This window comes from Hibiscus syriacus, unplaced genomic scaffold (assembly GCF_006381635.1).
Source record: "Hibiscus syriacus cultivar Baekdansim isolate YM2019G1 unplaced genomic scaffold, ASM638163v2 tig00111092_pilon, whole genome shotgun sequence".
NCBI lineage: Eukaryota > Viridiplantae > Streptophyta > Magnoliopsida > Malvales > Malvaceae > Hibiscus > Hibiscus syriacus.
In genome coordinates, this window is record NW_024062979.1 from 329390 (window position 1) to 351570 (window position 22181).

The window sequence follows — 22181 nt, forward strand, 5'->3', positions numbered from 1 at the left end:
ATTAAAGATGTTTATAACGTCTTATTTTATGTTAGTTTAAATCTCAACATTTGTCATAGAAATATAATCTCTCTATTTAATAAAAGAGTTATTAAGTTAAAAAATATAAAGGTAAACTATATAAATGACTACATAATTATAGGTTGGGTAGCGAATGACTTTCCTTTTAAAATTTACGTCAATATGATCATTTAACTATTTAAATGTTTTTAATATAATCACATGACGTTAGCATTTAACAGAAGCGTCTACGTGGCAGTTAACAAGATTGGTATAATTAGGGCACGGGTCCTTGTAAAGTTACGTATTCGCGGTGCTCGAACCCAACTTTGTTTTCTTCCATTTTGGTCACTACTTGTGTATGATTTGTTTCCTTGGATTTTCATTTAATGCAATTTGATCATGATTTTGCTTTTAATTTGTCTATTTAATTAATTTGAGCATTAAATTTAAAATCTTTTTATTCTAGTCATGTATTAAATTTATAGATTAAATCCCTTAGATTTTAGAATTAATCAATTTGATCACCAATATTAACTTTAATTCTTAAATTTTAATTAGGTACTAATTTCAATTTAATTTAATAAATTTATTTCTCCAATCAAATTGTGACACATGTCACAATCTAATTAGAGGGTTTTTTAAATTTTAATTTAATAAATTTTCAATCCAATCAAAAGATGACGTGTGCCACCTTTTGAATTGAAGTAAAAATAAATAAAGATGAGTTTTAACACCCAAGGGAATCCAACTTGTGTCCCAAGGGTAACTAGAGCATGTCTTAACCACCGAGCTAATTCTCACGCTTATTATTGAGATAATACATATGTTATACAACTTGTTCAAGTTTAGATAGAAAAAAAATTAAAATAACTTAATTGGATTTGAACCCAAAATTATTTAGTAATCATGCAAGCCTTAAAAAATAAGATAAATCTAATATTTAGGAATCAATTATATAGTTTTCATATTTATTTTTAAATGATTATAAATTTGAAATCATTAAAAAATAATTTAATATTCAAGTTATAATATATATATATATATATATATATATTAGTTAATATTTCTATTATAATCATAAGATTATGACAGATGCCACAATTTGATTGTTGAAATAAATTTATTAAATTAAATTAAAATTTGGACCTAATTAATTTTGCTGATCAAATTGATTAATCCTAAAACCTAGGGGATTTAATCTACAAATTTAATACATGACTAGAATAAAAGACTTTAAAGTTAATGCTCAATTAAGGCATTAGACAAATTGAAAATAGAATCAAGATCAAATTGCATTAAATGAAAATCCTAGGAAACAAATCATACACAAGTAGTGACCAAAATGGAAGAAAACAAAGCAGGGTTCCAGGGCCACGAATATGTAACTTTACAATAACTCGTGCCCTAATTATACCAATTTTGTTAACTGCCACGTAAACACTTCCGTTAGTGTCCACGACAGGTTGCTATATTGAAACCATTTAAATAATTTAATGGTCATATTAACGCAAATTTTAAAATGGTGGTAATTTTGCAACCCATCCTATAGTTATGTGGTCATTTATGTAGTTTACCCAAAAGGTAATGAATTACAAGCCAAATTTGATTTAACAAACAAAGTATTAAGCTAAAAACATAAACTAAATTTGATATTTATGCATAATATAGGAATTAAAATCTGAATTTGATTTAATATATATAATAGATTTTGCTTGAGCTAGAATCAAAATATCATAACTATATATATTACAAGTGATTAAATTAAAATGTATATCCAATATTTAAACAATTTAGCACTAGACTACAAACAAACAACTTGTTGAAGTAATAGACATAAACAAATTATTAAAAAGATGATTGTTATTTTTAGATGTTTCGAGTTTGAATACGACATTTGTACTGATTTAAACGTTGATTAGCAAACGATCGAGAATTTCGAAGAGTATTTGGCAGGTGGGTCATAAATACCTGGTTCTGATTGGATTCCATGGATTAACTAGTACAAAAACTACACGCAACAAGTTACAACTTTTACACCTAAGCTAAGCAGATTGGTCGCATTTGCTTTTGTTGTGGCCAAGCTTTTTGCACTTGCTGCACCGTCTCTTAACAGCTTGCTTGGGTTTATCTGCGGATTTTCTTTCACTTGGCCGTCCCACCGGACGGGTTATGCCAGGGGGTTGCACAAGCACTTCCGACGATTCTTGTTCCGTACACCCGTCCAAGGATGGAATCGGGTTTATGGATTCGGAATACGTAAGTTTAAAAGCCTCGGTCGTAAAGTATCTGTAGCAATAATCATACACATCCTTGCCAACGTGCTCGATCGCTGCCGCGGCATGCAAACACGGTAAGCCGTTTAGCTGCCATTCCCTGCAACTACACTCCCAATTTTCAAGGCTTACAACATGCATTACGTCCAAAGTATCACGAACCTTGAAACTACTGTCGGGTGAAAGTACTACTTCAAGAGAACGTGAATCGACAAGACTTCGTCGGAGGATTTCCTCTGCAGAGGGGGTAAGCTTTGATGACCACTGATCTGAGTCCATCTTCCGTGTACAGATGAATTCCAACATTTTACGGCGTATCGTTTCGATCACTTGTGTAATCGGCATTGCACGTAAATCAGAAACCCAGTCATAAAATGATTCCGTAACACTAGATTTAAGATGATTGTACCTAGCGCCCTTAAAAAATGCATTTGCCCAGTGCTCAGGTTCCGTTTGGAGGACCCATTCGTAAGCCTCTTGTGATACAATTTTTATCGTCTCGACGCACTTCTTGAACTCTTCAGCAGTTGAAGCATAGGCGGCTTTATGAAATTCCGAAATTAGCACGCGAACAACCCCTAGACTTAATGATCCCTTAAACTTCTTTTTCAGGCTTTCTGTTAGCAGATGCAGGCAATAACCATAGAAACAATTCGGAAATACCGACCCAAGGGATTCACTCATCGCCTTTTTCATACCTGCTACGAATGTTATCTCATGAGAAGTAGAGAGCACAGTCTTCAGCTGCTGAAGAAACCAATGCCAATTATCATCGCTCAATAAATCTACTATTGCAAAAGCTACTAGAAAAATACCATCATTTCCATCCAAAGCAGTGGCAGATAACAGTTCTCCCCCGTATTTCGACTTCAAAGATGTGGAGCCAAGAAAAAGTAGAGGGCGGCAACCATTCCAGAATCCATAGAGTGATGCATGGAAAGCGACAAATATTCGTTGAAAACTCGAGTCTTCTTTGGTGTTGAGAATGGCAGCACTGCCAGGATTTGTTTCCAATATTTTCTCACACAGCAAAGGCAATTGACTATAAGCCTTTGTATGTGAACCTTGAAGTTCCTCTAGTGCAACAACTATCCCCTTGTGAGCCTGGGAATAATTTAGCTCGATCCCAGAATCCCGTCGAATATAGTCGATGATTTCTACTGGCTTGCAAGTCGGGGTATCTCGTAACTTTTCCTTTACAATACTCGCAACGAACTTCCCCGAGACACTTGCTCGTAACGATCCCACACCACAGGTATGGGTGTCATTCATCCTTTGAATCCTGAACAAATTGGTTTTAGACAATTTTGACGCACCCAAGACCCAAGGACACCCTTCAGCTTTACAACTTGCATGAAATAGCTTTCCATTGCTGCGATTAATTCTGTAATGGAAACTGTGTGCTAAAGAAAACTTTTTCCAAGCATCGTGAAGTTCATGTCGAGTTTTAAAACTCTGACCTACTCCTGTAATGCAACTCTTCCACGGCGAAATCCGAGGTGTTTTTTGATTCTCGGTGTCTTCTGCACCAGAAGGCAAATCCATAGGAGTATCAGCGGTATAGATAGGTTCATCGGCGGCAACATCAGTAGGAGCATCAACCGGAGAAACAGATACATTGGGCATTGTATGACTGAACCTGCATAGGTATCAGACTATTTAAGCAAACAAAATGTAAAAAAAATCAATCCCCAAAACTGAACCATCATCTTAACCCCCAAATAGGACTAAATAAATTGAGTTGAGCTCAACTTGACTCGAAAAGTTCAAAGCTGAGCTCGACCTGACTCAAGAAGTTCAAAGTTGAGATCGACTCGACTCAGAAGCAGGCAAGCTTAAAATTGTCAAACTCATCTCGAAATAAAAAATAGTTGGAAACATTCTCAGACTTAGCTCGATTGAAGTTCGAATTCGAACTTTTTGAGTCAGGTATCAATTAGCTCATTTCGGCTCCTTATGATCTTAACTCGAGTTCACGTCCATTCAAATCGAATTTTGATCGACTTTTGACCAAGTCGAACTCAAGTAACTTGATAATGTCTCATCTCATTTTCAGCTCTACGCCAAACACCTAACAATTCATGCTCCTATGTTCTACATTACACTCTCAAATCCACAACCTTCAATAAGTCTTACATCCATATTCCCCGTATATTTTGTAATATAAACTTGAAAACAAAACAACTGAAACTAAAATGATCTGATCATAAATCTTCATTTTCTTAACAATTTATGACAATAAAGAAACTGTAAGCACAAGACAGAAGAAAACGGGAAAAGGGTGTGCAAAGGAGAGGTTTTTGACCTGCTACAAGGCGTGGAGGTGACGTCGCTAGGAGCAGGAGGCGCTGGCGTGAGGACATAAACATCAGCAGAAGCAGAGTCTTCATGGAACTCAAGGAAGCGCTGAATGTCTTTGTCAGTGGAAATGGTGATAAGGGTGCGATTATTGTTGGGGAGTAAGTACTTAATGGTGAGTGAATCGAGGTCATACTTCCACATATCAGCAATCTCGGACTTGAAATCATCGAATTTGGTGTCGACGGTGAGACTGGTGGCGTGGGCATCCCCTCCGGAGTAAGATAGTGTCCCGTCGGCATTGGTGGTGAACTTTCCGCCGGATTGACATACAACGATCAGCTTTCCGATTGTCATTGCGATAATAATAAAACTGACACATAAAAATCTGTCTTTAATCAATCAATATATCCTCTAAACGATAATAACGCATGAATCTTTTTTGCAGAAAATAAGATACATTTAGGGGGGAAAATGGACAAACAAAAGGATGGGCAACAAGAAGGGAAATTGAAATTCAAAGGATGAGGGAGAAAGGAAATGAAGAACCTGCTGATTAATTAGGGCAAAATTTGGACTGCGTCAAATCGGAAGAGAATTACCTGGAAGGACTGGTTCATGAATTAGGGCTTTTACTTTTGTTTTTATGTTTCATTTAGGGGTGCTTTCATTATATAGGGAGCACCTCCGCACTCCAATTCACTCGATTCGAATTCGATTTGAGACTTTAACGAGCATAATCGAGTAAAGTTTAATTTAATTTAATAATTTTGTGAATAATTTATTATTATTGTTATTATTATTTTAATAGTTATTTTAAAAATTATTTCATTCAAAAAATTATTAATTTACTAATAAATTATAAAAAATATAATGAATGACTAATCTATTGAATTTCTAATAAATAATTAAAATACTAAATTATTCATTAATAATTATTATTTTATTACATCCAAAAATCAAATCCTAATTATTATTTTGGTGTTTGGATTTTGAATTTATTTTAAACACTCTTTTGATATTTTTTTTTGATTGAATTTATTAATTTATGTTTATATTAAGTTTTATATAGGATTAGTAGATTTTACTTATAGTTAACAAAAATTGGTGAGCTTAAAGAGCAATTAGTCGAGCAACGAGCTTAACAAACAATGAGTCGATCAACACATTTTCTTAATGAGCACGAGTCGAGCAAAATTTTAACGAGCTTAACGAGCAACGAATTGAGTTAAGCAACAAAATTTTTTAACGAGACCGAGTCGAGCACTGCCCAACTTGTAATCGACTCGCTCGATAAACCCCCTAGTTACATTGGTTTCATAACTGGTAAAATCATTTGACCGCTCCACATACCACAACACAGTTCAATTTAGTCCTATACATTTTTAAAAGAAAAAACATTTGTTAGCTACAAATAGTTACAAAATTAACTATTGATTTAATGAGATGTATTTTATTATACTAATTTAAGATATAATATTAACATAATTTTAATTCAATAGATATTATTTAAGGAAAGAATATTAAAATTTTATTTTTTTGAATAGTTTGATGTGATTATAAGATAATATATGTTTATATTTTTTAGAAAAAATAATAATTTTTTTACCATTGAAATTATTCACTTCGTTAAAAATTTATTAAATAATATATTTTTGTATTTGTTTTAAGGATAAATTATAATTGTGATCATTCAGTTATAAGGAATTTTAATTTAAACATCTATATTTCAATTTTATTAATTAAACTCCTTAATTATTTAAATGATATCAGTAAATTATTTGTCGTTAACATTTGATTGATTAATTGACGTGATAATTAATAAGATAGATTTAGTTATACATTTAATCCTTATTTTTACACATTTAGTCATCATTACTTACACAATAAAATCTTTCTTCAAATGATAATCTTTCTTCAAATGATAGAAATTATAAGTAATAATGATTAAATGTATAATTATATTAATTTTATTAAATACAACATCAATTCATCGTTAAAATATTAACCACGTATAATTTTATTGGCATCATTTATAAAGTCAAATAATTAAATTGACAAAATTAAAAGATTTGAGGATAAGATAAAATCTTGAATAATCAAGTAGCCACGGGTGTAGTTTACCCTTGTTTTAAAATAATCGGTAGGCCTATAAACAAACATGAACGAGGGTATGTTCATATTCGTTCGTTTACCTTTAATTGAACAAGCGAATGAATGAATACGAACAATTAAATGAACATAATTTCTTGTTCGTATTCGTTTATTAAGAAATTTAAATGATAAACGAACATAAATTAACGAACGTAAACAAACACAAACGAACGAACATAAAATTAATTAAGTTTATATTTGAGAAGAGTTTTTTTTAAAATAATTTTAGGATTCATATTTTCTTTAATTGATTTGAGTATTTTTTATTTGGGTTTAAAATTAATTGAGTTTAAAAATATTAATGGGTTTAAAGTTAAAATTTATTAAGTTTTTATATTTCAAACGGGTTTGGAGAACATAAACAAACATAAACAAACGAACATAAACGAACGAAATAAATAAACATAAATGAACGAACATAAACGAACGTATAATCGAACGTTCACGAACATAAATGAAAGAACGAGCCTTTGTTCGCTTTCATTCATTTAATTTAATGAACATAAAATCTTGTTCATATTTATTCATATAACAAATAAACATAAATGAATTTCCAATCGAATGATCTACGAACGGTTCGCTGAATTAGTTCATTTACAGGCGTAATCATAAGCACCAAAGTGAACTTGGTGCTATAATAAAGAGACTTCTATAATACTTTTAGGGTGTGTTTGGTTGGGGGAATGTGAGATTCCCATGGGAATGAAATTCACATTCCCCCGTTTGATTGGCCGGGAATGTCATTCCCGGTAATCTTACATTACCAATAGTAGATTTTTTTGAGTATATTACCGGGAATGTCATTACCTCCCTTTCCTTAGGTATTGTTAGATTACCGGCGTTTTAGACTAAAATGCCCTTAATTTTTTTTCCTTTCAAAAATATTATTATTCTGTCATTGAATAATAAAAATTCTACGAATGTTAAATTATAAATTTATCCTTAAACTATTTTAGATTTACAAAAAAAAATATCTAATTAAAATTTTATATGAAATTCAGAGGTAAAATTTTATATCAAGATTAAAAAAGAGTTAAGAGGGGAGACATGGGGTGTGTTTCAGCAGCTTTAGTCCCTTCTTCTTCTTTATATACAAATGGCCACCTTTCTTCTCCCAACAATTATACTTCTCTATCCGTATATGACTCAATTCTCTCATGTTTTTTTTTCTCTTTCAATTTTTTACATAAATAATATAAACCCATTTCTTCTTCCTTTTTTGTTTGTAATTGTAGGTGGAAGATGGTGGTAACCAGCTGCAATGGTGAAACCCAGTAGCTAGACATGCACATGGTTGGATAAAAAGTAATCGATCCGGTTTTTCTCCTAGCTAAAAAATCGTATTTTAAAAAAATCGGTTCTAATTTTAATCGGTTTGGAGGATCGGATGGTGTAACCAGTGTAATCGGTTTCGATTTTAAAAAAATCAATTTTTAATTCGATAAAATTTCGGTAAAAAATCCGCTCCATCCAAATAATCCTTTAAACAAATGCATACCCCCAACGGCTATATTAACGACTAGTTTTTTAAACCCCATAACCGGATTTTTTTTGAATAAAAATCGGTTTTTTATCCGATAAAAAATTCGATTGTCCAATTTTTTTCTAAACCGGTTATACTCTCCGGTTTTAAAATATTTGATCCGGTTTAAAAAAAACGATTTTTTCCAAAGTTGGTTTGCTTTCCCTCTTTGTGTTTATATATGTATGTGTTGACCGGAATTAATGAGTCTGGACGACTATAGTAGATATGATTAGCCGATGAGAGATTAATCGTTGTCCGGCATCCAAACCCGGGAGACAGAGGAGGATTGAATGGAGATGGAGAATAATTGTTTCTTCTCTTTTTCGGTCTTAATTGAGAGATTTATAGTGATTCTTAGTGTTGGTGTAGGCAGTGTCATTATGATTACTCCTAAGTTAGCAGGCTAGGCGGATACGATTTGATAGTAGATTTAACTCTTATAGGATACGTGCGTTGTCAGGATCATGTCCGAAGGTTGCAACTTCCCAAAGGATGTCAGGCGTTTGAGGTCCATATTCGAAATATGGAAGTGCTCTCGGAGGAGGTGCTCCCGGGTTTTCCGGAGGTTATGAGGTGCAGAGGGGGTACACCGGAATGTATGCATGTATTTCACCACCCCTTTCACCTTCTCATTCGTCTCACCAGATTCTGCTCAAATACACATGTATAATGCTAATTGCCTTCTCTGTTTAACATTAGCATTACAAGCTCCATGAACCAACTTGTTTTAATTTGAAGAGCAAGAGCTAATTTGTTTCAAATCTAGATAATTGGTGTACTCTGCGCTATCTAAATTCTGGATTAGGTTGCAAATGCAAAACAATCAAAATTCTGGTTGGAATTTTAAGAAGTTGATGAAATTGGAATCGGGTTAGGCATTGAAAACCTAGGGTGGCTTGGCATCGGTTGGTTTGGTGCAGCCTTTCCATTCCAAGGCACTCGGTTATCTCCTGGATGACTTTACTAGATGGATTACCAACTTAAAATAAAATGATCTCATGTGGCTATGACATTTTAGTGAAGAAGATGAGACTAGGGACCAGCTGTTTTTTTCGGTTGTCAACACTATATTGTTTTTTTTGGGGGGGGGGTATTATTTCAGCTTGTAGTTTCAATAGAACAGTGTGTACATGGTTGAACTGGGTAGAGATCTGATGAATTGATATTGATGCTCGCACGCGCGCACACATATATATGATAGTTGGATGAACAAATTTATGCAGTAGGTAAGCATTAAACCTTGAGGAAGTCCTTACAACTGTAAAGTTGTAGCAGTTTCCTTTACTGCTTTCTTTGGATAAATAAATTCTACTTATTCAAAAATTGAGAAAAGAAATCTTTAACATTTCCATCTGATGCTATGCATGATTCCTGGTTTCTACAGCAGTCGGAAACTTGACGGCAAGGTTTCAGGTTCTTATATCTCGAATACTGAACAACACTATCTATTTCAGGTTGGCAATTTCAAGTTTCACCACCCACTATTCAGTGCATTGTAGAAAAGGCTTTAGTTCGAATAACAAAGCTCGAACGAGAGCATCTTCACTTTGTCGGTGCAAGTCGGACAGATACGGGAGTTCATGCTTGGGGTCAGGTCCGACTTTCTTACTTGTATGAGAATTTGATAAGCATGCATCTATAACTCCCAAACTTACATACAGTCGATAAGGTTTTCAGGTGGCACACTTCATTACACCTTTCAATTATGACAGCTTGGAGACTGTTCATGCTGCTCTAAATGGGCTTCTTCCTTCCGACATCCGAGTTAGAGAGATTGCTGCTGCAAGACCCGAATTTCATGCTCGGTTTTCAGCAAAAAGCAAGGTTTACCACTACAAGATTTATAATGACAGCATCATGGATCCATTTCAGCGTCATCATGCTTACCATAGTTATTATAAACTCAATACCGCAGCCATGAGAGAAGCAGCAAAATTGTTTATTGGAAAACATGACTTCTCAGCTTTTGTTAATGTTTCACGTAATGACCGAGTGCCCAATCCAGTGAAGACAATATTCCGTTTCGAAGCTATTGAAATGGTAATTTTTGGTTCTGAACATTCTTTATGTTTCATGAAAACATATTCTTTCTTGAATTTTAGCATCTAGCTACCATGGATTCACTACGTCATTCAAACCAGTTTGTTTCGATATTACCTACGAGGCTTTGAAAACCTCTCATACAGCTTGAGGTTGAAGGTTCAGGATTTTTGTATCGACAAGTTCGAAACATGGTAAGTTGCTGCAAAATAAAAAAAATGCCACTTTTTTCTAGTTGTTTACACATTGATGTTAACTAGGACAAACTTGCATTGCAACTTTTTAAGCTCCTGGAGAATAAAATGCACTGGATCTGCCTATTATCTTTGAATTAACTTGTGATGGAGGGGTAAAATATGATAGCATAAGCATTTTCTTGGTTCTGACCTGTAAATATTGCAGGTTGCTTTGTTGGTTCAAATTGGAAAGGAAGCAATTCCTGCAGATATTGTTCCAAAGATTTTGGCAACTCAAGATCGTAGAGAACTGGCTAAATTTGCCTTGTCCGCCCCACCGCACGGCCTTTGTCTCGTGTCTGTCAAATATAATGAAGAGCACCTGCGGCTTCCTTCGGAGTGCCCCACAACTAGCTTTGGTAGGTACCACACTATCAGCAAATGTAAGCTCTTACAACTCACAAACCCTAAATTTTGAACATATCTGAATTAGTCAGCAAAGAAATTGATTGAGATTTTCTTAGTTTGTTTATGGTCTCTGTGGTGAAAACTTGAAAGTTCCATCCACTGAATCCTAGTATAGCTTGCCAATAGCTCAAAACAGCAGCAGATTTTGATGTAAAGCCAGGGTTCAGGATAAACAGCAAAAGTTACAAACAATTTCATACTAGAATCTGATGACAACAGAGTACAAGAATGATCGATCGAACCAACAAACAACTTCAACTTCACACAATTGTTAACTAACAATAACAACCAAGAACAGGACACTATACCATCTAAAAAGAATGTAATGCTCTTGTGGCCGTGGTCTGCTTCAAATTTACAGATGCTTCATGAAATAGCCTATCCACAACACATCAGTCTTGTGAGGGGTACCTTAATGATCCGATCTAGTCAAGGTAAGAAAATGATCTGATCTAATGATCGATTTCTCTTGGATGCCAGCTTCAATTGTCTCATCATTTCAAAGTTTGTCTCCCAACAATTTACACAAAGAATATCAACAAAAATCGAAAAAGCTATCAACAGAGTTAAGTTTCAGTATGGAAAATGTCCAACTGCTAGCTACGGTTGGTCCTGAATTTTGAGGGCAACCAATTCACTCTGTTGCTGTTGGTTTCTATGTCTTGAACTGTTAGGGAACCATCTTTGGAGCCTCTCTGGCCAAAACCTGGTACAGGATGCAAGCACTCATATCTTCCATTGAAAATAACAATTGCAAAAGCAGCAATACCAAAAAATTACAGAGAAACTACTACCAAAAAGGGATTTAATTTTTCTATCATATTTCCTAGTAGATATCCACGATGTTTTAGAACCCAAAGAAGATGCCACCATCATTGACATACTTAATTTTTTTTCCTGCCATACGATCTCAGGTTTCATCATAGTATATTCACAAACCAAAAAAGTATTGTCTCCACGATTCCAGCACTACAACACTGCTAGACTTGTCTATGAACCAGGTTATAGTCTCGGCTGACTTTTTGAACCTCTGCCGAAGACCACACCTAGCTCGTCGGGTTATTAAATAATATTTGAGCTGCACAGTCTTGAAAAACCGCGTCCAAGACCCAATCCAAAAAGTAACTTGGTCTTTAGACATGTCTAGTTATTACTTTGAAAGTAAAAATGTTGCAGAGAATTGCACAAAATTTCAAATGTGATTAGTTAGATGTGTTGAGTTGAGTGGTCTAAAGTTATATATGGAAAAAGTCCTTCCAGATCCTATTGAGGAAGTTATAATTTCTGAAGAAAATGTAAGAAAATCAGAGTTTGCTACTTACAGTTCCAGTCTTTCATAAATTGCTCGCCTGACTGAAGCATTCAAACCATAAGCTATTGAGTTGAAAAGGCCCTAAAATGAATAGACAACAATAGCAAAACCGGATTCTCAGAGAAGCTTAAAGCACAAGCACTTCATTCTTTATGCAGCACTAATGGCCCTATCCATTGAGGATCGACAAGATTTAGAGATGACATAACTTGGTTTTCAATTCCAAACAACCCACAATTACCCATTGAGGGCTGGCTACATATGGGAGTAAAGGGGGGTTACCCGTTTTGCCTCACCCTCCAAAGATTTTCATTATGACCCTATCCATGATATATGAATTGCATAATCTTAAACAAAACAAAACAAAACAAAAAAAAAGAGAGAGAAAAAGGAAGAAAGATTAACATATGACATCATATTCATCAATAATAATTTACAACAAGCCAAGGAATTTTTTTTACCCAAGATATTACTTGGAAACTTACCCAAGTTTCCATAGTGGAATCAAAACAAGTAAACAACTCCTTCTAAATTGACCATACTCAACTGTGCTCATAGTAGGTAGGTAACAAAAAAAATAGTTTTGCAAGTGAGATATAGTTCCCATACTAACAAACATAATAACAGATGCACAATGGTATATAATTCATAGTTTCAGAAGCCAATACCATAAGTCCAGCAGTCCCAACATCAAGAAATGAGAGCCAAAAGATCTTGTGGCCTGGCTCAATAAAATCGTGGATGCGATTGATTGAGCCAAATGCCCATGATCCAATCAGGATTAGTGGATAGTAACCCCACCGGTTCAGAGCCTATGGGAAAAGAAAATCAATGGCAAATAGCCTTAATTTGAATTAACAATGCTTAAAGGTAACAGCGGGAAGAAGCAGAAACCAGCTTATTCGAATAATAACTATAATCCTATGGCTTTCACCGGGAAATCTCAGAGAAAGTAGAAAAGGCAATAAAGAACCATGAAACAACTAAGTCCTTCTCTATTTCAAACTAGGGCAGAAACCTGAACAAGTAGAGTTGTACTTACATAGCAGTCTGAAATGAAGACAGGTAATCATCAGATCCATAGAAACAAATGATGATTACAGTGGATAATAATCAGGGTAGTGAACAGCATAAATACATGATTGAGCATTCAAGCAATCAAAGCAACAAAAATTGAAAATCTCTAGTTTATTTGTATGTTTCATATCTTTAACTTCAAATCTACCACATGCTCTTATGATAAAAAAAATCTATCATATGTTTGAGGAAAGTAGAATTAACTTTGTGTCTGTCCTCGAATCAAACGGGTATGCACGATCTGACATGCCAACTGCCATCTAAAATTTCCAAATATAGTACACACATGACCTCAAAATTGCACAAGTGCATATCATATCAAATTTATGAAAATAGATAAAGAGCAAACGTACACGAGTGGCATTGTTCAGCATGCGTATCACTTGAAAGTATGTAAAACCATTGTAAAGAATTGCACCCCATAGTGGGACGTAAAATGTTATAAAGTGAACTGCCTGCATACATATGCCAAGTACGTCAGACAATTCTAGAATTCTAAGAAAACATGCTACATTTATCATAGGATAATTAGAGGTCAGTTTTTTTTTGTTTTGTTATCTCATTGTTGCGATGCTCAATTAATATGAACAAAAGATAATAGAAGACATGATTTTCTAGATACAGCAACTCAAGAGCTACATTCAGAAAGACAAGAAAACAGGTTAAGGAAACATGAAAGCCTTATGAAAACCAAAGGCTTGAAGGAAAAGTTGAATCTTTTAACATAAAGATTAAATCTAAGTAGTGGGCAACCTGCCAGAGATTGCTAATTGTCACTTGCCTTTCCAGTGCGACCTGTTTGTCCCCAACACCATGCACCAAAATGTGTGTGGTCATTACCTATAGAACGAATGACAGTCATAAGGAGTGAAGTTCCTGCAATAGAAATCCCATATAAAATAGTTGGTTAACAGCATTAAGCAAGGGAGCAGGATGAAGAAAACAAAGTGGCAAGTGTGAAGCAGTAACACCGAAGTAGAAATAGAAACAGGAAAACATGAACATTGAAAGAAGGCTAAACAGACGTGGTGAGATGTTGAAGAAGAAATCAAAAGTTGATATGGAAACAAATATATATATTATCATACCCCAAACATACAACTGAAAAATTGCCTCCATATCTTCAACATCGGTTTTGTGTCTAACAACAGTACGATGAAGAGTGAATGCCGTAGTTGTTGCCCAGAGGAAGGAAGCAGCACAGAAGAAATGCGTGGTGAAGCCCTGAGCATAACAAAAGAAACCTTTCCATGGATCTCTGCAGTGTGAAAACAGTTCCATACATACATAATTTCGTTTTAGTACACGGGCAAGCCCCAAATTCCCAGAAAACAATCGAACACATCAGATGGAACTGAAAATTGATCGCCTGGTAGAGTGAATGCAATAGTTGTTGTCCAGAGGAAGGAAGCAGCACAGAAGAAATGCGTGGTGTAGCCCTGAGCATAACAAAAGAATAAATGATATATATTATCTCTTAAATTTTATGTAAAACATATTATTTATCTTTCTAAATTAAATGCTTGTTAAAGCATAATGTGTCACGTTTCTATCAACTATCATTTTCTATATGAAGTTGATGAATTTAGAAAAATTTCAAGTAATATTTTAAAATTAAAGGGATAAAACGATAAAAATAATTTAATTTGATAAAATATGTATAATTTGAGGGTAATTTGTATCCCTAGATCTAGCTTAGGGGTTACAATTGAATTAAAATTAAAGGTGTTTAAAATTGGGTACATATATTTTCAGGCATTCAAAATATCGGGTACCTGAAATTTTTGGGTACCAAAATGTCGGACCGTGTCCTGGCCCGTTACATTCGGGTACCCGTGAGTCGGAAACTTGTAAAACTTAGGTACTTGTATTTATGTGACATGGATACCGATTTTTTTTATTTTTTTAAGTTATATTATTTTAAATAATTATATAGAAAAATTCAAAATTCAAAATTTAAAGGTCTATAATATATAATTTACACATAAAGTTTAAAATTATGAATTATATAATTGGAAGATAAAATTTATTAAAAATAAAAATAAAAAATATAATTAAATTTTAAATATTTTGAAGTTGAAATAAATGTTTTAAAAAGTAATTTAGAATGTTAGTGTAAAATAATTTAAGAAATTAAGAATTTAGAATGTTATGGTCGCAAAATTTAAGAAATTAAGAATTTAGAATGTTATAGTGAAATAATTTGAGAATTATGAATAAAAATTTAATAAAAAATATATATATAAGAAATTGAGTATTGGGTCGACGAGTATCCAATTAAGTAACATTTTATGACCCGAGTCCAACTTGAAAATCTAAGAAAATAGCAGGTCGAGTACCTGAACCGGAAATTGGATATTTTCATTATAAACACTCGATATTTTTTAATTGGGTCGACAGGTCGAGCCAACTCGGTCGGGTACTTTTGAACACCCCTTATCAGGGTATCCACGTTATTCACATAAATAGTATACGAACGAAATTTGTCTAATAAGTCATTTTAAAGGAAAATGTTTACCAACTAAAATATCAAAGATAAACTCATGCTACTGTTAGAAGAGGTTGAAAATAATATTTAACCTCATACAGTACGAAATTAATATTTCATCTTCTATAACTAAACTGGTTCTAAATTTGGATAATCCGAAAATGTAAGACAGAAATAGAGTGAGCTATAAAGCTCAACGTGCCCTCTAAATACAAATAATTCTTAATATAAAAATATTGATTATCCAGACATAATATAATAAATAACATAATAATCAAGTAACAGTAAAAATAAAAATTTATCACCAAGAAAACATATAGAGCTTCACACAAACCTATCTTTCATTGTAGATAAATAGAATGTGAAACGTTATCTTTCGTTGCGGATAAACAAAATAGGAACGTTACCCTCCAAAAAGGTACCCAAATCAGAATACAAAAATCAGAGCGAGGATAATGCCCTCCGTAGACGATCCCAAATAGAAACAGGACGGGGACAATCAGAAATTGGAAAATATCACATAAATGCATAATTAGAATACAGACATATGTACAGATAACATCATATAGTATAATAGCATAAAATTATTTCTTAGTCATACTAGAATAAAATATCCTAGAAAAATCTAATATAACATATAATTAATAAATGTTTCTGATATCATACAATTCGAGTTTAAGTTATAAAATAGAACTCAAATAACTTGAATAATTTAAAATTTATGGTAATTAATAGATTAATTTTCAAGTTTGAGCCGAGTCATTTAACTTGTGTGATATTATAAATATCACTAGTTAAATTTAAACAAAAACTCAAATATATCCACTTGAATTTTATAAACTTGATTTGACTTAAACTTTTTTAAAATAAAGTTTGAATTATAAAATATAATTTATTAATTCGAATAAATTATGATTTTTTAACTTAATTCGACTCAAGTATGTGTATAGGTCGCTAACGTTGTCTTTAGGGGTGTAAACGAGCCAAGTTGAGCTCGAGTATTGCTGAGCTCGACTCGACTCGAAAACTCTGAAATGGAGCTCGACTCGACTCGAACTCGAAATCCTGAACTGAAGCTCGTGAGCAGCTCGAAAAGGCTCGAAATGAAAAAAAAATCTTAAACTTAACAAGATTGAATCCTCAAACTCAAACTCGAACTTGAACCTTAAATACATGAAAGTCTTATTGTATTTTTTTAAAAAATCAACACATAAATGTTAATATTATTAATAATTTATTTTTTAAAAAATAAAATCTTAATATATTATATTTTCGAGCTACTCACGAGCTTTTCGAGTCGAGTATCAAGTAGCTCGTTTCGGCTCGTTAAGAATTCGAGTCGAGTCCATTCGATCCGAGTATTTATCGAGCCTTGACCGAGTCGATCTCGAGTAGCTCGCGATCTGTCTCGTCTCATTTACAACCCTATTTGTATTCATTACAATTTTAAGTATATAGGTCGTAACCTTAGTTTTCAAAAGTCCGTCCAGACGAGCCTAAGACATCGGTCGACGGAATGGGAGAACCAAAGTATTATTTAAAAAAAATAAAAACAATATTTTTAAAAATTATAAATACGATAGGTGTCATTTATCAATTATTTAATGATCACTATAATATAAATACTCAAAATTATAACGAAGTAAGCACAAGATTTTTTAATCACCCAATATTAATAAAAAGGCTTAAATATCACATTTGCACATGTAATAGACTAAATTTATCGTTAACACATCTATCATGTTTTCGTATCAATTTAATTGTTAAAGTTGTTTAATTGCATCATTCCATGCAATTCTCCTAACTTAAAACTCTAAATTATAAGCTCTAAATGCGATAGAGATAAAAATAATAAATTAGATCTACTACAATGATAAAAATTACTTTTAGTTAATAAAAATTATAATTTGAGTGCTTATTTTTATATTAAGTAAAAACAAAAAGGCATTATAATTTGAAGGGAAGTTTCACCTGTTGCGGAAGACGGCTATCAGATAGAGTAAAATCGTAACTAATAATTTGAGAAAATAAAAATGAAGATAAAAGAGACACAAAATTTACGTGGAAACCCCCTAAATAATATAGGGTAAAAACCACGGGCAACAGTAGAAGAATTTCACTATGAGAAAAATAGGAATTACAACCTCTCTCGATCTACCAATAAGAAAACAATGATAATTCTCTCTTGTTAAAAATGAGAAAACAACTCTAAAAAAACTCTCTAAATTCTCTCTAGTATTGGAAGAAAGCTAGAATGATTTGGGATGGTTTTGAAGCTAAATGAGCTAAGGTATTTATAGTTGAAACTTAAGGACTAATTTATAAATATCTTAAATTACAATAGCTAAAAATATGATTCTACCATTATCCAAAATTCAACATTTTCCAACTACTTTCGATGCCAAATTTCCAGCTAATTTTGGTGCATTTATTGCACACACTTTCCACCGAAATTTGTCATCAATTTGGCCACTTCTATGTTGACTTTTCAACATCACCAACCGACCCGTAGAAGAGGGCTAGTGAAGAGGTTTTGCACTAACTTGACTTCGAACCAATCGTTTACATTGGCTAATTGATTGTGACGAGACAACTTCAACCCTAATTCTACATTTGAGTATGATTAGGGTCTAAGCATGCGTGCATACATACATACATTCACGAAATGCCATAGTATACATCACCGTCAGATTGTAGTTTAGTAATTGTCCAGCCTTCCTAAAAAAATTTATGTTGAGCTCTCGGTTTTAAAGTTTTATTTTAATTAATTTAGATTAATTCGTATCATACATTTAATTTTAGTGGATGAGTCTCTCCAATAAGACTTTTCTGTATATACAAATATTCGAACTTGAGAACATACTTAAATGATATTAAACTGTTTACGACTTCAACAAACCCTTATTGTCAACCTTCCCAATTTTCATTCTCTCTCTCTCGTTAAATGAAATGATTAAAGTTTATAGTGGTTCACTGACTGATAATCAGATTTGGTCATATCTATTTTTTGTTCAAATTTTTGTATGAATTTTCAATATTTTTCTTGTATGGTCTTAAGCGACTAGTTTCTTATGTCTATGGTTATAGGAAATGTCTTAATTATGTATTTAGATTACGCTTATTACTTGTATAAAAAATGATTAACAATAAGAGTTACCCAAATTAAACCTCAACAACGGGTGATACATTAAATCTTCTAAGTAAGATCACGTGTTCAAATCATGAAGTTTGTAAAATGAGTAAACTGTTGGAAGAATTCTCTATATTAGACTTCTATGACATTTTGTATGGACTAAACAATTTCATGGTCAAGGCGTTTATTGTTATATCTTGAGATTTAGAGTTCGAATACCTCATATACAGATATAAATATTTAGAGAAAATAACTTCAGTGACCGAAAATATCTTATAATATACGATTTTAACCAACTTTTTTTGGATTTGCCAAAATGACCAACAAATTCGCAACGCGAATTCAAATTTCGCAACTCAGGTTTCAAATTCGCAACGCGAAAATCAAATTCGCAACACAGAAGTCAAATTCGCAATGCGAAAGTCGAAATTCGCAACGCGATTTAAGATTCGCAACGCGATGCTCCAAAATCGCAATGCATTTGTTTCTTAAGAATTTTCTCTAAAAAGATAGTATCCGCGTGGACGTGTCGAAGACACGTACGACCACGACGGGATGGACGGCGGCGGTGCGCGAGAGTCGCCCTTGTTCTCTTTCACTCAATAAGAAAGTGAGAAATCCAAGCCTTAAATACCCATTTCCAATAGTATTTCTAATACTATGTGGGATTTAGTATTACCAACACTTGATTCCAATATTAAGTTAAAACATTTAACATTTAGAAGTTGGAACACATTTAACAAAGTGAACATCCTTTCGGTGGCCAAGATAATTAAGTTGGAACACATTTAATCAATGCTTTGCAATGTATTTGGCGAAAATTGGGTTAAGAGAAGATAAAAGAGATGAGTCGAGCAGTCTACTTTTCTTCCTTGCATTCCCAGTTACACAGCCGCTTGGTTTTCTTCAAAATCAAGCAAAATGCAGAAAAACGTCATTGAAGTTGAAATCTTGATGCCCCAGAAGCAAGTCTAAAACCACCCCATTGCAAGCTTATCACACCCATTTTCCCATGTCGAGTTTTGGAGTTAAAGACCAGCCAGCAAGGCCCAAAAGTGTGTCCCCTGACAGCACCAAGACCAGCAGGAAGAGTTTGGTGATGAACAACAAGCCTAGGCGGTCCAATGTTGTTAAAGAGAACACGGGCTCACCGGAGAAGAAGAATGGTGTTCGTGAACTGAGGGAGAAGCTGAGTTGCAGTGAGGGTTTGGTCAGAGATTTGCAGGCTCAGATGATGGGGATTGAGGGCTGAATTGGATGGGGCAAGGAGCTTGAGTTTCTTAATAGAAAACTCAAAGAGGATCTTGCTGCTGCTGAGGCCAAGATAGCTGCTCTTTCAAGCCCTCACCCTCACCAGGTGCAGCAGCAGGTTAGATCCTTATTATGTACTGTAATTTGCATATGAACCCAAGATTGCTTTTTTTTTTTTTTTGCTTTAGATAAATAGTACGACAAAGGATTTAAATTGCGGCTGCGGTCGTGTTTTTTTGTTGCTTTGCGTTTACCGTGATTGTGGTCATTGTGAGGAGGGATTTAAATTTGCGGATATAGTAGGCGGCAGGATGCTATTGCAGTGATTACGGGTGTCGCGGTCATGTAATTATGATTTCGGACGGTACCGCTATCTCTATTTAAATCCCTGATTGCGTATGTGAAATAACGGTTTAGGACGATACCATTATCGCTATGTAACGGCTGCAATTTAACTCCATGAGTATGATTATGATAAAGACTCAACATTTTGGAACAAATTCCTTTCGAGTTCAAACTTATTTTGAGTTATTAATCAGAAAAATTCTCCTTTTTGAGTTTTTGTTATTGAAAATGTAAGATTTCTAACAACTTTCATTCATTGAAAGAAGAGAGAGTCAAATGGAGAGTACCAGAGCCCCAGATTCATACAGAAACTCATTGCCAACAAATTGGACCACCCGAAAGTTGTAAGGGAGACAAGAACAGTTAAAGCGCCATTAAGGGCAAGTGCTTGTTTGACTCCAAATGATGCTGGAGCACAGACAAATGCGCCAATAATTCACTCCTGCCACCACCTCCACCATTGCCACCTCCACCTGCACCGCCTCGGTTTCCTGCTAAAAGAGCCACAGCTTCGAAGGCTCCGTCCCTTGTAGTGGACTTGTTGACAAGGAAAGAAAAGAAGATGGATTCCCCAGCAGTAGCAGCAGCAGCATGGAATCCGAAAAAACTGACCGTTGTTAGTGTGCATAGTAGCATAGTTGGCGAAATTCAGAATCGATCAGCTCACCTACTAGCTGTAAGCACATGTTCTTTTGATTAGAGATGTAGAACTGGTAGGTTTGTTAAAAATCAATGACCCTTTTGCTAGATAAAAGCTGATGTCGAAACAAAAGGAGAATTCATCAACAGCCTCATCGACCGAGTGTTGGCTGCAGCCTATAAAGATATAGAAGATGTTGTGAAATTCGTTGATCGGCTCGACAAAGAACTTTCATCCTTGGTAAAGTCTCCAAGCTCCCTATGCTATTTGCTTTGATATTGATCTTAATCATTGTCGGTCTTAACGAATCTCGAGTCACATGTAAGTCTGCATAACAACCATTAGTTGATTGTCATCAAAGAATCTGCAAACAGAACCTAGTTTGTTGAATTAGGAGATATTTCTTTTCGATGATGAACAAGTTCTTCACGACTTCAAGAACTTTAAGCAAAGGTATCTGCTAATGAGGCTGTTTTAGGAAATTGGTGATGGACATTCGAGTTATTTGCCTACAGGCTGATGAGCGTGCCGTGTTAAAGCATTTCAAGTGGCCTGAGAGAAAAGCTGATGCCATGCGAGAAGCTGCTATCGAATATCGTGATCTAAAATTGTTGGAAACAGAGATTTCTTCCTACGAGGACGACGCTAGCATTCCGTGTGGAATTGCCTTGAAGCTGATGGCTGGGCTACTGGACAAGTAAGGCTTGCATGAACTGCACTTTGGTTTATAGTCTGAATTCTCCCCTATTTGGGATTTAGTCAGGAAACTGAATGGTTTGGTCACCCATGTAATCGTGCTAGGTCGGAAAAGAGCATACAGAGGCTTATCAAGCTGAGAAATTCAGCGATGCGTTCTTAACAGGAGTGTAAGATTCCGGTCGATTGGATGCTCGATTCAGGAATGATTTATAAAGTAAGCTTACAATACATAGCAGGCTTCACGTCGAACTGCTCTTCCTCTTTCACCATGTTACGAATAATCCTTGTAATTTTGTAGA

The 22181-nt window shown here is 34.2% G+C and overlaps 4 protein-coding genes across 6 annotated transcripts; 2 read left to right on the top strand and 2 right to left on the bottom strand.

The window, feature by feature from the left end:
- Positions 1 to 1957: 1957 nt before the first annotated feature.
- On the bottom strand, positions 1958 to 5263 carry LOC120152531. Of its 3 annotated transcripts, none has more exons than XM_039164735.1 (3): positions 5177 to 5263; positions 4582 to 4947; positions 1958 to 3915 (listed from the first exon to the last, which is right to left on the bottom strand). In XM_039164735.1, exons 2-3 carry the CDS (start codon positions 4929 to 4931, stop codon positions 2046 to 2048), a joined length of 2220 nt encoding a protein of 739 aa, XP_039020666.1. In that variant the 5' UTR covers positions 4932 to 4947; positions 5177 to 5263; the 3' UTR covers positions 1958 to 2045. The 3 variants fall into 3 exon arrangements, with proteins under 3 accessions (XP_039020666.1, XP_039020665.1, XP_039020664.1); XM_039164734.1 differs by having other exon boundaries at positions 5124 to 5203; XM_039164733.1 differs by having other exon boundaries at positions 4582 to 4953; positions 5124 to 5182.
- A 2507-nt stretch (positions 5264 to 7770) lies between these two features.
- LOC120152510 (tRNA pseudouridine synthase A 1-like) lies at positions 7771 to 11045 on the top strand. The gene is made up of 7 exons (XM_039164717.1): positions 7771 to 7865; positions 7964 to 7992; positions 8656 to 8849; positions 9702 to 9847; positions 9931 to 10297; positions 10429 to 10487; positions 10696 to 11045. The coding sequence occupies exons 1-7, from the start codon at positions 7776 to 7778 to the stop codon at positions 10945 to 10947; spliced, it is 1137 nt and encodes a 378-aa protein (XP_039020648.1). The 5' UTR covers positions 7771 to 7775; the 3' UTR covers positions 10948 to 11045.
- A 351-nt stretch (positions 11046 to 11396) lies between these two features.
- Positions 11397 to 14607, bottom strand: LOC120152555 (G-protein coupled receptor 1-like). The gene is made up of 7 exons (XM_039164755.1): positions 14415 to 14607; positions 14108 to 14202; positions 13680 to 13781; positions 13530 to 13586; positions 12918 to 13061; positions 12260 to 12330; positions 11397 to 11643 (listed from the first exon to the last, which is right to left on the bottom strand). Exons 1-7 carry the CDS (start codon positions 14605 to 14607, stop codon positions 11538 to 11540), a joined length of 768 nt encoding a protein of 255 aa, XP_039020686.1. The 3' UTR covers positions 11397 to 11537.
- Positions 14608 to 20199: 5592 nt separating this feature from the next.
- On the top strand, positions 20200 to 22083 carry LOC120152536 (protein CHUP1, chloroplastic-like). The gene is made up of 5 exons (XM_039164738.1): positions 20200 to 20316; positions 20807 to 21219; positions 21292 to 21423; positions 21699 to 21880; positions 21985 to 22083. The coding sequence occupies exons 2-5, from the start codon at positions 21106 to 21108 to the stop codon at positions 22040 to 22042; spliced, it is 486 nt and encodes a 161-aa protein (XP_039020669.1). The 5' UTR covers positions 20200 to 20316; positions 20807 to 21105; the 3' UTR covers positions 22043 to 22083.
- Positions 22084 to 22181: the final 98 nt, after the last annotated feature.